The following is a 15,546-nucleotide window of genomic DNA, read 5'->3' as shown; positions in this document are numbered from 1 at the left end:
ACAAATGCTTTATGAAAAACAAATTAACCTGCTTAAAAAGCAGGTTTCAGATTCAGTTCCCTAGTAGTTATCACAAAACCCCCACAATTTAACATAAACTCTATCTATCTAAAAATATCCCAACACAATTTGACAATGTCCTTTCTACCAGACATTTAAAAAAACCTACAGGCACAATTACATATGACAAAGATAATGACAAAACAAGAGAAGAAAAAAAGGTAGGCAATATTGTTCCTTCTATCTTAAAAAAAAAATAAAATTATAGTGCACTCAGTTTGCTGGTTTAATAGGTGATGTGATGGGTCCTTAGTTCATCTTGGGATAATTTAAGAACAGAATGATTAGCAGTGTATGATGACAGTGATCACTAGCTGGTTCCTGGAGAGCTGGTAAGTTATTAAGCTAAACAATGGATTGCTATTATGAGCAAGTCAGTGCACTAACTGTAATTTCCTTGAAAGCTGAGTGGTGCATGATTATACTTGTCCACTCTGACTGCCTGCTGGCAGCTCCATATTCTGCTATTGTTCTGAACTGTAGAGGCTTCCCAGTGCCCAGGATACAGCCACAAAAAATGTATTCTTCATCGTCAGGCTTCATTGTGGCAGCTGTCGTCTGAAGGATAGTGGGAGAGAGACATTCTCTGTCCTGAAGCACAACTATTAGAGCTCTAAAAACATGTGGTTTTATTTGTCAGCAGGAACCACCTCCACTTTCTAGCTAAGGCAATTTCCATTTCAAGAGAACTCTGACTGTGGAACGACACATGTATACAGCTACAGACATATTGTACACATACTCATACATGTGTACATTGGTGCATTTTTACTTTACTCCTGTCCTGAATGCTACCAGCTAGTCTGAGCAGGAGGCAGATTTTTAAAAGTCCTTAAGTGTCTCCTCCTTGAACAACAACAGCAATTTGAGTCCGAGCCCTATGGGCTTCCAATGAGCATTGGGGTACCCGAGTGTGCATTAAAAATAAAGGGATTTAGGTGATTCTGAAAGTATTATCATGTACCTCTCATTTATTTGATATAAAGTGAATGTTAAGTAGGAAGAAAACCTGACAATGAGGAGATTTGACAAGTGCTTAAAAGGTAAGTCCTAATTAATTTTAGATTTTGTTTTATGTAATGCTTATTTAAGGAGCACATGAAATCCTTTCATTGTCCTTTTTGCTGTGCTGATCCTGCAAGGAATATATAACCAGGAGTATGTTTTAACAGTCCAAGAAAAAAGTACTAGTACTAGTCTATTTTGAATTCAGGAACTGTTCCTGTCGCTGAATTTTTTCAAACCCAAGTGAAAGGGAAAAACGATTACTGTGAAAACACAAAGTGAGAAAATGTAATATTCAAAGTGGGATACTAGTAACACATATCAAAAAAAGCCTTCCTTATAGTTTTGAAGAAAGGTTAACACCATTGCTAGTCACACACCTTACACCTATATAAATAAGTAGTTTTTCTCCCTATAACAAGATCTGCTCATCTGACCATTCATTCTCCTAAGTAAAGAAAGGTTAACAAGTCAATTTCAAATCCAACTCTGAATTAACTAGCCCACAGTGACACTACTCCAACTGTGAGTCCATAAACAAACAAAATGAGGTAGCTTCAAAGAGCAGGGGTGTCAGGTGTCCTTTTCATCCAGATGCTGCTTTCTTTGTGTTTTCTTTCTTCCTAGTTTTGATAGGTTAATGTCTGATGTTTGTTTTTTTTTCCTCTGCTGAACTTGGAACACACACAAGAAGTTAGCAGCAACTTCCAAAACACTGGAGATGGAAACTGTTGAATCAGGGACAAGAATTTCATCAACTGCTTTGCTGTGATGCTCCGAGTACACCCTAAATTATCCAGCCAATGGAGACTGCTCCTAGAGACAGATTCATTAACTGTTCTGTGCAGTGTGGCCATCCACACATCTCTAAGAAAAGCACATGGTTATGGTAGTATGAAGTCTCAAAAAGAGATAAACAGCAACATCTTGCCATGGAAGGCTATCAAAAATGGATTAGCAGCCAATCATGCACCACTTTAAAGCCTCAATGCTATACTATAAACAGAAGAAAAATAATTTCCAACATATGCTCATGTACATCTCAGAAGGACACAAATTTTACATGAAGCATATAACTTACACATGCACATATTACTTAGCATTTCTGACTTTGTTCCTCTTTTTTTTTCCCTCCACCAGTAGTTAGGTTGTTATCACCTTTATAATGAGATATCCATTCAAAATACACTTCTTCACAAGATCATTAAAAGCCAACAGGCAACTATATTGTTTCAGGACTACTTCATATTTAAATCATTGCCTGAGATTACAATTCAACCACCATCTGAATGAACAAAGCCATTCAAATGGGTACAGAACACATTAATTTACATTTACATTAATCATTCTGGCCTGATTTCACACTCCTGTGCAAACAAGAAGTATTTCTGGCCTGTCACAGCATAAGAGCCACCAGGGGATAGCTCAGCAATTCCATGCAAACCCTTGCCTTAGAAACTTACCCTTCCTCAGACATGAGGCTTTCCTTACATACAGACACAGAGCACTTGTCCTGGGATCAAACCTCAGCAGTCCCTGGAATACAGCACAGAAATTACCTGGGATGGGTAATGTGATAAGGCATAAAGCCAACAGCACTTCTGTATGTACAGGAATTATAAGAACCACTCAGAAATGCTTGGAGTAACTTGATCCCAATAGAAAGAGTACAGAGAAAACACTTCCCTACAGTGAGGCTCCATCACATGACCACTCTTACAGTGGAATTTCAGAAACTGCACAATAACCAAAGCACAACATTTACTGCAGGGCATGCATCACACAGTACTGCACATTAAAGTCAAACTAAGTCACATTTGGCCTTCATGTCATTCTAATACTTCCCCTTACTTAGGTCAAGGACGTGAATGAAACTTCTGTGTAGAGGGCTTGGGTAGAAGTACCTTCATTAGTCTTGTGCATCTATCCAACATCATTACAAATTGAAATTAAGTTGTCTGCACCACCACAGAAGTGAGTACAAGCCCTTTCCCAAGGCAACCTTTGCTCTTACCAAGCTATGGAATTTTTCAGCATCTAGTTTGTTTCAGCTAGTTTTTTACAGTTTAAAGGCTATAAGCAGATTCACCTGAAATGCTCACAAAGCAGCACAAAGGACCAATGAACTACTGCAGTAAAGTCTCTCAGTCATACCAACAGTTCTCTCCATAACCAAGAGGTCGCACAGTTTCGCTTTGAAGTTTAAAAAACACTTTGTTGTGCTGAGATGAGACATTAAATCACACACTATAATGCTATGTAGAAAGCAATGCCAAATGGGGAAAAGCATTACAATGTCAACGAGGTCAACAACATGTTACCAGAGCAGAGAGCAAAGCTCCATGCATGGCTTTAAGCGCAAGATCCCAATGGACAAAATCCTGAGCAAGCCGCTTGAGCAGCCTCTGCCTTGAGCTGGGGGTTGGGCTACTTGATCTTCAGAGATCCTTCTTGACCTCATCCATTCTGTGGAGATTTGCTATTTTCTAAATTTGTGACAAAGTACCAGGTTTGAACTGAAAACTGCACAAAAAGCTTGAGGTTCCACTGTTGCATTAACCATTAGTCCCACAGGAGGCTCCTGGGCAGTCCTGAGCCATCCACGCTCATTCACAGCTCTGGCCTTCATCACTTCCCTTCATCTTTCTCCTCATTAAATCATAAAGCCTGCTCTGGTCAAGCCAAATTCTTGTTTACTTTTCTGTGTTCAGCCAGCGTCACACCGGTGTAGCAAGGTATTTTCTGGCAGTCATCAAAATATTGTTACACCGTATGCCAGGAATACTGACAAGAAAACAATAATTGAAAAACAAAATCTGTGTTAAAAATGATGCTCTGTTCCCGAGGAATCCAGTCGTTCTGCATGTCTGTTCCTACCATCACCTTGTCTGCAATGCAGGTAACTACATCCATTTTATTTTCCATAATGAAGTATTGATTTTGTTTGCAAAAAAAATTGCTATAACCACTCTACATTGCCGACATTTTACCTGAAGAAAAATCTCTTAACGAACAATCTGCGTCAATTTGTGACCTTCCAGCTCACTTAATTTGTGAGATGGAACTATTGCAAAGCACATAGTCTTTACCACTCACAGCAGAAAACCATTCACTAACTAGACTTACCTGCAGTAAGCTCAAGAGAGACTGAGCCACAAGTGTGTGGTTTCACACCTCGCTGGCTCAGCAGATGCAAACAAACTAACACACAATAAAACTCTGCTTGGTTTACAGAAATGCCAAATGGGTAATAACATGCAACTCACAACACATCATCTCAGTATATCATAAATTGCCTGAAATCTATCCCCACAGCAGTGAAAGGCCAATTCTAACATCATCCTTTTGCAACCAAGTAGGTTGAATATGAAAAAAATTAAGAGCACAATTTTATTTTAACATTAGCTTATCTGATATAAAGATACCTGAAATCCAAAAGTTTTTGCAGTGATAATATTATCTTAGGTATAAGTGAGAATTTAAACAAAATATATCAAAATATGTTTGCTGCTTCAAACCAAATTAAACAAGTCAGCTGAGGAGAAATCACTGACAAAGCCACTGTAAGCAGTCCACTTATGCAATACACCAGATTTTGACAGCATATTATCTTCCACAAGATCTGTGAATATTTTCCTCATTTCAAATTACACAATTTAGTTCAAAATGATCACTAGTTAATTCCAGGCTGGGAAACAAATTAGGAACAAATTAGGAAAAGGCAAGTAAACTTGGTTTTCTTCTTCCAGGCTGCAAATAAGATGTAGGTGTGGAAGGCTGAGACCTCCCAGCTTCAGTGTCTTGCCAAGCACAGTCTCAAGTCACCACTGGCTTAATTTATTTAGTACAGGTCATGTTACACTGCTTAGTTATAAACACAAAATAAGCTGAGATTTTTTTTCCTAAACACTTAGCACATTCAATACTGTGTAGTAGTTTAAAAAGAGCAAATGAAAATGTTTGCTTTCCATGTTACAAATTCCGATTTCCACCCAAAAGCAGCTTGAAAAAGATCACAGCTGAAAGACTAATCACATGATAAGTCATCCATCATTTTCAAAAAAGCACAAAAATAAAGACTAAGTAAATCTATGTAAATGTATACAGTTGCTTAGATGCATGCAGAGTATATCCTTTTCAATATTAAGAGCTACCTTTTTTCCTCCTGCCAAGACTACATTTATTTGCAAGTGAGTGCCTTAGAGGTTATCAAGGGAAAAGAGTCAATCTTTCTTTCGGAAAAGAAATAAAAGCTACAAATGTTAAGCAAGATTAACATGGGCCATTTCAGTCAAGGTCTCAGACTTATCAACTTCCACCAACTCACCCTGTAAAAACATGCATGGCATAAGAAAGGGCTGGATACTGATCTTTTAACCACAGAACCAGAATAAATATTCAGATATTTCTGAAACAAATTGCATATCATTACCCAGATTCTCTTCATGTAACATTCTTAAAAAGTCTGAACAGAAAAAGACAGGAAGAGTCACACATACATTTTAAACTGTTCCACCCATGTCAAAACCTGTAAATTTCCCCCCTCTCAGGTTCAGAAATTCCCCCAGTATCAACTTTTTTAATTCATCTAATTGAATACTTTGCATAAGACTTAAAGGTTGTGTTTCATTCCTAAACAGGCACACCTTGTGCCATCTCTAGTATCCTCTATAATAACACTAAAACTTCACAGGAAAACAAGATCAACTTCTCCTTTGCAGTTACATCTCAGTCAAACATACATTCATACTCCTGAGAGGGTTTGGTTCCTACTTTATAAACAATTTTATTGAAAAAAATTGGGTCAAGGACAGCTTACTATCAATAACAGCATACATCTCTCTACAATTAATGGCCAATAAGTAGCACAAATATCTTAAAAACATTTATTCCATCACATTACCAAACATTAACTGGATCACAAAATTTCAAAAAAATCACTTTGCCTTCCCAGGCATCCCCACAAAAACATAACTCAGAGGTCCCCAAAGGATTAGTCAATGGTTTTCTGCCACCAAGCAAAATTGCCATTTCTCTCTTCCACATGCCAACTCTGTGCTAAACAGCAGCTCTGGTATCTGCTGGGGGATCTGGTATCTCTGGTATTATGCTGGGAGCTTCCTAAAGCAGGCTGCAGATCAGAAGTAGGCTTTTTATTTTAATCTCTAGTAAGCCACATTTTACAGACCAAAGGAAGGTTGTCCTGGTTGGTGAGAAAATTTAGGCATTCACTGCATTTCTTTGGATGTGAAAATAAAACATTAACAACCAGTACATAATGTTTTTCATATATCAAATCACAAAAATGAGATCAGATTCTCTGTTTCAATGGTCAGCACAGTAAAAGTTTGTGTAGTACGTCTGGGACTAACAAAGGCTTGTATAGTCATGAAATTGGCTTAACCAATCTTCATTTCTTTTGTACCATAATACAACATTTTTGCCTGTTGTTCTCTTTCTTAACAAGTATATCTTACCTACACAAAACTAAGCTGAGCTGAGGGTGAGGAGAAGAGATCGTTTTACTTGGAAATTGTAACAGCAGCTTAGAGGCTTTGCTCTGCTGATTCTGAACTATAATGAATGGAGATATTTCCTCACATTCCTGTTGCATAATTCTTCCTTTACCAGCCTTCAGTTACCAGCAGATCAGAGCAGGAGTTTACTCTTGAGTTTGTAGTAAACAAAAAACCAAATCTGTACTGTTTCTGTTGAGAAAGAAATTGTAGCCCTTGTCCAAATATATTAATGACATGCAGGATGACCAAGAAGTTATGTGTTGGATAAATGAGGAGGTGTGCTAAACTGAATTAAAAAAAAATCGATGGAAAGACATGTTTCAAGAGAATGACCAAGGCATTGTCAAAGAATTCAGCCACCAAACAGAGCTTAATTTAAGTTATAATTCAGTGGAGAGGTAGACTGTGGATTCAAACTAGTGTGTTAATGAACAATTCAGCAGTTATTTCTAGATGACAAATGCACAGTATTCATACTTTCCTGTAAAACAGACCTGCACTGGCTCTACTGCTGAGGCATACCAGTACCAGCTTGCAGGAAGAGTCATCTAACTGATAAAAACCACATTTTTAATTTAAATACTGACTTTCACCTCAAAGTAATAAAAAAAAAATATTCATCTGAGGGGATCTTTAATGAGTTACATGGCAAAAGATGAATACTTTTTCCTTTTTTCTATTTCTCAGCTCAACATGAGTGGGCACCAATGATGTTTCTTTTACATAACTGATGTTGTACCTTATTCAGAGGTGATGCATCTCATCTATGTGACAACTTTCCCAATGAACTGAAGCATGAGAAATAAGGATAAACAACTATCCCACTAAAAACTACAGGCAAATATTTATTTATTTATAAGTACAATATCTAAATCAACATTCCTCCAGCACATAGTGCTGCCCAGCATTATATTCTGGGTTTGATCTACTACTTCCATTCCACCTTTTGAATCTCATTCAATATCAAAGCATTCCTGTCAGTTTCTGGCTTGGCATCAGCCTCAGCCTGATGGGACCACATGGTAGTTCTGTATGACAGAGCTGCCAGGCAAAGAAAGAGAAAATTGGGCAGTGCCCCACTGGTAAGCCATGTGCCAGAAGCAGAAAGTAAAGGGAAAAAATAACATTTGTAGATAAACAGTGAGAGACCATCGGGAAGGAAACCTGTTCCTTCCAAGGTTTAAAATGTTAAAACACTGCAGAACACTCTCATAGCCCAGCAGCAGCTGAAACACCCAGCAGCCTTGAATGCAGACTGATGACATCCTCAATTAAAGAGCTCATATGCTTCCTTAGCCCAAACAAGTAAATTCTGTTCTCTCCACCTACTCAGTTAGCTGATTCTCACTAGCTCTACTCATCTTGAACATCCACCAGCAAGTTCAGCACCATAAATGCCCACAGTGACACAAACAGGGCAGCAGAGTGCTCTGGGGAAGGGCAGGCAGGCGGGTTTGGCCATGAGGCTTCCCATCACTCCAGCCTCCTGCAGTGTCTGGACATCAGCACTCACTCCTTCTGGAACAGATGGTCACCAAATGAGACCGAAAAAGAAGCTCCCAAACCTCAGATATCACACACATATACACACCCAGAAAACAAAATAAAATATTCAAGGCACTTGGGAGTCTTTGCCACAACAAAAGAAAACATGAGCAACATGCTTAGATGAGTAGGTACAATCTTGTAACTGGCCAAAGCCTTTACTCAGTGGTCTTCCCAGGCTGCACAGGATGGCAGAAGCCAGGAGAGACAAAAAGAAAAAGGTTTTAATGACAGGAGTAACTTGCCTTTGCCAGATAATCATCCAGTGTTGCAGGCCGATCTGTTTCTCATATAAGGGCATAAACAACATGTGTTTGTCTGAGTTCATACCAAAGGAAACAGACTGCTGATCTCAATGTCCTCAAATGATGCATGGATACATTTTAAGCACTTGTTTGTCCTATTATATTCTGGTGTCTAAAATAGACCATTTATTACAGTATCTCCAATTTCAGGACACATATACAGTAAACAAGTGATCAGGGAATGAGAAACACTTGTATTAATAGCAACAGCACACTGTTCATAAGTAGAGGTGTCAATTATTACTAAGCAAAACGGACAGATTACCAAAAATACCACCACAAACTTCAAGACAACAAACCTAGCTTTATTTTTTTGCTCAAAACCCAAAGAAAACCCAACTTACTCTGTACATTTTATCACCATTCACTTCTGGCTACATTTTTATTGGAATGAATATTTTTAAGGACCCCTCCACACTAATACCTTCTGCCTGCAAGCTTCCTGTTGCAGTGTGTGACAAGCAGAAAGTCCCAGCACCAATAGACATAAACTGGAGCATCTTGAAAAAGAACCCAGAGTGACAGATGCTTTTGGAATGGCTGCCTTAAACATTTCAGGTGACCAAGGTTTCATCCTTTACACATGCAGAACTTTTTCCTTCTCTTCAGCATTCAGAAATAATGACCATCTCAGATTAAAGAGTATCAAAAACCCTCAGAGATTTTAAAATTTGTGATGCTAGACACACATGACCTACAATTACTTTAACCACCCAGCCCTGTGAGCAAACTAACTGCTCAACTTTATTCTCGTTATAATTTAATAGCTTTACAATTTAAATAAGACCTTTCTCCCTCAACCACTTCACTGCTTACCATCAAATCTTTATATTAGGTACTGAAATAAACAGGAAAGATTACTTGTTAGCATTAACTCCAGATGTTCAGGGGTCTACTAAAGCATTACCCAGAAATCAGGCTAACTACATTACATAGACCCAGTGCTTGCAAGAACCCTGACCCCACTTTATTCTCCTGGAATCTCCATATATTTTTATATACTCTCAAAAGACAAGGGTAGGCTCACCTTCCTACTATTGCACTGGTGGCTCAATGCATGCATTATCCCAAACTGTCCTCCATTCAGATTTAACTCCTGTGCACTAAAAGGAATCATAGAACATGCTGAGTTGGAAGGATCATTGAGTCCAACTTCAGGCCCAGCACAGTACCATCCTCAAGAATCACACCATGTGCCCAAGCGTTGGCCAAATGCTCCTTGAGCTCTGCCAGCCTTGGTGCTGTGACCACTGCCCTGGGAAGCCTGTTCCAGTGCCAGCCACTCTCTGGTGGAAGAACCTTTTCCTAAACTCCAACCTAACCCTGCCCCAGCTTCTGCCATTCCCTCCTGTCCCTGGTCACACAGAGCAGAGATCAGTGCCCGCCCCTCCTCTTCCTCTCATCAGGGAGTTTCAGACTGCAAGGAATCTCCCCTCAGTCTCCTCTCCCCCAGCTGACCACACCAAGTGCCCTGAGCAGCTCCTCACAGGGCTTCCCCTCAAGGCCCTTCAGCGGCCTCATGGCCTCCTTTGAACACTCTCCAATAGTTCAATATCTTTCTTACACTGTGGTGCCCCAATCTGCACAAAGCACTCGAGGTGAGGCTGCCCCAGAGCAGAGCAGGACAATTCCCTCCCTGGGACTGGCAGTGCTGAGCCTGGTTCCCCCAGGACAGGGATGTCCCTCCTGGCTCCAGGGCACTGTGGATCAGATCCTGCTGGCCACCAGCCAGGACCCCCAGGGCCCTTTTTGTGCTGCTGCTTTCCAGCATCTCCTTCCCCAGCCTGCACATCCAGGGCTGCTCCATCCCAGGTGCAGAATCCAGTACTTCTCCTTGTTGGATGCAGTTAAAAAATATTTTGCAATTAGGGGGAAAAAAAAAAATCAAGACAGGAATGTAGCAAAATGGTATTTGTATCAAGTCCTCGAGCAGGTTACTTGTGGCACCTCTCCCAGTAGCATGAGACAGTTTAACCAAGGAAGCAGAGACACTTGGGTTTGGTGTGAGGAAGTTGCTCATTTTGCAGCACACAGGGAGATGAAGGCAGGAGTTTTCAGATGATCACAGTTCTCTGCACCAGAGAATTATCATTGACAGAGGCACATACAAAAGAAGAATAATGCAATGGTGAAGCCACACACAGCTGTTATATTTACATGCATAAACACACTGCACAGCCTCTGAACAGGTGAGAATCCTTGGCATCAAGGAACATTCAAGTCAGACACAGAGACACAATATGCTGAGCTGCAAGTGACTCACAAGGATTATCCAGTCCAACTCTTAGGTGAATGGCTAGTACGAGGACTGAATCCCCAACCCTGGTGCTATTAGCACCGTGTCCTATCCAACACAATCAATAATATAAACACCAGAATGGTGATGACAGCAATAGCAACATTAGACACATGCAAATCTTCAGCATGCAACTAAAAAAGACATGGATCACTCCTCCACTGGGGTGCCTGGCAGGGCCTGCTGGAATCAGAAGGCCTGCACTGACCAAAGCAGAACACCAAGGGCACAGTCCTGCTTAACAGTTCCACTATTATTTATTCCTAGACAACCTCTCTTAATGCAACTTTGCATAAAATACCTCATGCCTAACTTAAAGTTACAATTAATTTTTCTTTCAGCTCAGTTCAGCCCACTATTTTATTCACTAGTGGTCTCACCTCTTCACCATGCTAGCTGCTGTCTTGCTTCTGGCCATCAGAATAGTATCAAAACTGCCGTTCTCTGTACAAGAAAATATTGCTATTGTAACAGAAGCTAAATTAAAACACTTGTGTCATGAACAAGGGCAAGAGTGTGAGAGAGTGGCAAAAAGCCAAATAAAAAGGGAGATTTGTTACTTTTCCTTCCCAAGAGGATTAAGAAAAATGTGCAAGATTTAAAAAAAAACCTGTTTCAGCCCTTTTCCCTGATGTATGACAACATGAAAGAGACCCTCCAAATCACTTCTCACAGGAGGCTATGTAAAAACCCTAGTTTCTTGCATGACTAACTTAAGAACACTGATGATGTCATTGTCACCCCTTTGGATCACATCTGTCCTACAAATCATTATTTCTTACTGGCAGCCTTGAAGCACCAGTAAAACTCTGTTTAAAGTCTCACCAGGAAAAATGTAGGTGATGTAGTAACTGGTATCTTTGCTATCTCATCAGAAAAGATTAGCAGGGATTACCTCCCTTTCATTCCCCTGAGGGGTTCTTTGATGGGGTGTGTGGGAGAGGAGATTTGTCTTGCACCCCTATAAAAAGTTGTTGACTTTTGGGCATATTAATCTTTTAAAGGAGGAGGAAAGAGAAACAGTAGAGTCATAAATTTATAGAGTTACATCTCCCTGCGACCCTCTTTTTTCTTATACACATGATCATCAGAGAACATCTGTGGGGCAGGGACCTTGTTTGCTGCAGGGCATGTAAAAGCACACAGGAGAAAGCTTTTCAGTGCTGTCAGTTGTCTCAAGAATGACACAAACAAGCTTCCCTTGCATCATTACTGTCTGCAAAAATAACAAAATGAACAAAAGGGAAATAAAGAGAAGTTTCCCATGCCAACAAATTGTTCCACAAACATCTGTTGTTCCTGATCAGTGAGATTCCATGGAAGGTAGGGAAAGATTGATACTCAGGGTGTTTATATGAAAAGACAACACAGCAACCAGAGACAATACAAAACCATCAGGTGCTGCACCCAAATGCCAGACAAGGTATCAAACCCCAAAGGGGTTATCTTACTGCCCTGACCCTTTCACAGCTCTCTAACATTGAAAATGTGAAATGTAATGTCAAACAAAAAGACAACAGGACCATTCCTAAAGTTTAAAAAATAAAAAAATAATAAATAATAATCCAAAACAAACAGAAAAAAACCTCATGAAACTCCAGTCTATGCATTAAGAGTGACAGATTAAAGACTTCATTGTTGACAGTAAGAGTGACATTTTAAGCATGGGAGAGGAAGCAAAAAGACCTTCAAAAAATCAGCAGCAACTTTCAATTACAATGAAACAACACATAAAAATAGCAGCTTAAGACTGAGGACCCTTTAATGCCCTGTGGAGTATTCAGGGACAGCAGTAAACAAGGTGCTGATATACTTTACACTGCAAACAATGTTAGTGGCAAGCCAAATGGGATGAGCCCCAAATCAGAATGAAATTTCAAGGCATGAAGTTTAAGATAAAGGACTGTAATCAAATTACACCACAAATGGGTCCATTCATCTGTAAGCATTTTAACAGAGAGCATTGAATTACAGTTTGAAATAAAACAAATTAATTTGCTTTCTATTTCTTACATATCTATTCATTATTTTCCTACTCCCAAAGAAAATTTCCCACCTTAATATAAGAATGAATGTGGGGAGAAAACTGAAATACTAATTATCAGGCAGGAAAAACAAGAAGAGTTTGAATTGTATTATTTACATTCCCATTCCTCTTTCTGAATAGCGTGAAGTCAACAAACTAAGTGAAGACAGAAGAATCTGCAATTGTAATTCAAGTTATTTTGTGCAAAAGGCCTAGCACCTTACATACATCCAATAAACTGGCCACAGTATTTTCTACCCTCCCCCTAAATAAAAAAAAAAAAAAAAAATTTCACAGTGCCTTCAGTGCCTTCCACTACGTTTTTCTTTTTCCCCGAAAGCTATCACAATCCAAATTACTTAATACCACAATATTTTAAGTGCAAGGCACGCATTGCCCCTCGTCCTCCCCCAATTTGGCAGCACTGGAAAAAGCACCTTTTAAACAAACCCGCGTGTGGAGGACCCGCTCTTTTTGTAAGTGCTGCAAGGAACAACAATCCGGGGAGGGGAGGGGGAGAAAAAAAAAAAAAACCAACAAAAAGCAGAGAGAGCGAGAGAGGGGAAAAAAACAAACCCTAGCACTCCTCCTCCTCCTCCTCGGGCTGCTGTTGTTGCCTTTGTTGTCCGAGCCGCAGCCGGCCCGGCCGGGCCCCCCGGCCCCCACCTGTTCTCATTCATCCGGCCCGGGCGGGCAGCGGGACGCAGGAGGCGCTCCGGGGGCTGCCCTAAAGCTGGACGGGGACACCCTGAACTCCAGCGCTGATCCTCATCTCCATCCCCCCGCTCTTGGGATGGCGGGGTGTGCTTTGGGAAGACGCAGGTGGTCCCTTCACCACCACCCCCCCCCAAAAAAAAAAACCCCTCCTCTGGGAGCATCCCCCCCTCAGCCAGCAGCCTGACTTCTGGCAAGGAGGGTGCCAGCACCCACCCCAGCACCCTGCCCCTCTGCAGGAAGGAGGGTGACCCCCCCCCCCTCCCAACCCCCTTGCAAAGAGGGGTGTTCTCCATCCCAGGACTCTGCTTCATTTTTTTTATTCCCCCCCCAAAGAGGAGAGCACCCATCAGGCCACCCCCTTCCCAAGGAGGCTGCCCTGGTCACTCGCAAGGCAGATGCCCCCCAGCCCAGCCCCTCTGAGAGAAGGGGGGTGCCCTGCCAGCCCCCAGCCCCCTGTAGCAAGGAGGATACGCCCCCAACACTCTGTCCCCTCACAAGGAGGACACCCCCACCCCACCCCAGCGCTGCCCCATCCCCAGCACCTACCTCGTCTTAGAGGACAGGAAAGCAAGTTTGATTAATCCATAGGTAAACAACTGGATGCTCTCCTTGGCTATGCTGGCCACTCTGAGCCTGTGCTCTAGGATGTGCAGTTCCATCTTTTCCTCTTTCTCATTTGTAGTTCATCTATCCCTGGGGTTTATGTTGTGTTTTTGAATGGGGAGGGGGAGGGGGGGCTGTTATTGTCGGTGCCTTTTTTTTTTTTTTTTTTTCCTCCCCCCTCCTCCTTTCCCTCCCCGGTTTTGTCAGTCCCTTCCCGGCTCCGGAGGCGGGAACAGAGGATGAGGGAGCAGAGGGTGCAAAAGTTGGAGCGGCGGGGGAGGCCGGCGGGGCGCGGAGCGGAGCAGCGGAGCCCGGAGAGTGCCGAGCAGCTGGTGCTCGCTGGAACAAACAACTTGCCACTCAAGCCCGGGCCGGCGCGCATGCGCCGCGCCGCGCTGCATGCTGGGCCTTGGAGTCCGCGCCACAGCCGCCGGGGCCTCCCCGCCCCTGAGGGCGCCCGCCCGGCCCCACACCCCGCCCGCCCTCAGGCGCGGTTTCCACCCGTCACTCAAAAAAAAAATAAAAAAATAAATCTATATATCTATATATATAAAAGCATTAAAACGGGAATGGACGCTGGTAAGCGCCCAGCCGGTTGGGGTGTTGTTTTGGGTTGTTTCATTTTCTTTGCACCTATCGGCTTGCTGGAAAATCTTTCCCAAGCTAAAAGCCAGCAGGAAAGAGGATTTTAGAAGTTTTCTTTAACAGCGGGGAAATACGCAAATCTTACCTTGTTGGTTCTTTCATGTGGCAGATGAAATGCACCGCATTCTTTGTGCCTCTTCATCTGCCACACGTGACAGTAAAATGGACAAATCCTTGTCTATTTCTGTGTGCAGCAAAAATAATGTGGAAAAAAAAACATTGCATGTAAGTGATAGAAGGGTAAAATCACAGCTGTCAAGAGCATAAATCCGGCCCTGTGTGTGTTGTAGGGCTGGAAGGGTGAATGGCCTGTTTGTCCCCATTCCTGCCCCACTCCTCAGCACAAGGAGGCTGAATGGAGGTGGGAAGGGATGGCCTCCAAACAGAACACCAGAAAAGGGAATGCTCCAGCAGGTTTTTTTCATAAAACATAAAACAGTTTTATTCGTAAAACAGGACTTAGGCAATAAGACTGATTCAGGTGCTGTGCAGGGATTCCTCTGACTTCAGATCACACTGATTCTGCTGTGAGCACACCAGCAGCACTTATCACTATAGTCCTTTCCACCAAAAGATTTCAAATAACCCTTTCTGTTCTACATAGGGAAACTGAGTTGTGGGATGTGTCCAAGGGCCCAAGAAGAGAGCTCAGCCAGCCAAGCCCCACTCCAAGTGACTCATCTCCCCTGCAAAGCAAGAAGAGCCTCTGCAGTTGTAAGCTGAGCTTTTCAAGGTCTGTCCTGTTACAGAAGTCCCTTGTCTGGAGACAAGCTTCCAAAAGTAGGATTTCCAAGCCCTTTCTGTTCTGTTAATTCCCATGGGATG

At 41.9% G+C, this 15,546-nt stretch overlaps 1 protein-coding gene across 7 annotated transcripts in view; it reads right to left on the bottom strand.

The window, feature by feature from the left end:
* Nucleotides 1–14,473, bottom strand: part of CASTOR2 (cytosolic arginine sensor for mTORC1 subunit 2) — a 72,763-nt gene extending 58,290 nt beyond the window's left edge. For 2 of the 7 annotated variants that reach the window (XM_086859179.1, XM_086859182.1), the window contains exons 1-2: nt 14,020–14,159; nt 2,529–2,601 (exon numbers count right to left, since the gene is read on the bottom strand). In XM_086859179.1, coding sequence (XP_086715305.1) covers nt 2,529–2,542 — 14 coding nt within the window. In that variant the 5' untranslated portion in view covers nt 2,543–2,601; nt 14,020–14,159. Of the gene's footprint in view, nt 1–2,528; nt 2,602–14,019 lie in introns of all 7 variants that reach the window. The other 5 variants (XM_086859176.1, XM_086859177.1, XM_086859180.1 and 2 more) reach the window with 4 other exon arrangements.
* Between the last annotated feature and the right edge of the window lie 1,073 nt (nt 14,474–15,546).

Source organism: Cyanistes caeruleus, chromosome 21, assembly GCF_971803275.1.
Source record: "Cyanistes caeruleus chromosome 21, bCyaCae1.hap1.1, whole genome shotgun sequence".
Classification (NCBI taxonomy): Eukaryota; Metazoa; Chordata; class Aves; order Passeriformes; family Paridae; genus Cyanistes; species Cyanistes caeruleus.
The sequence above is the reverse complement of the archived record's forward strand: the minus strand, read 5'-3'. Positions and strand labels throughout refer to the sequence as shown.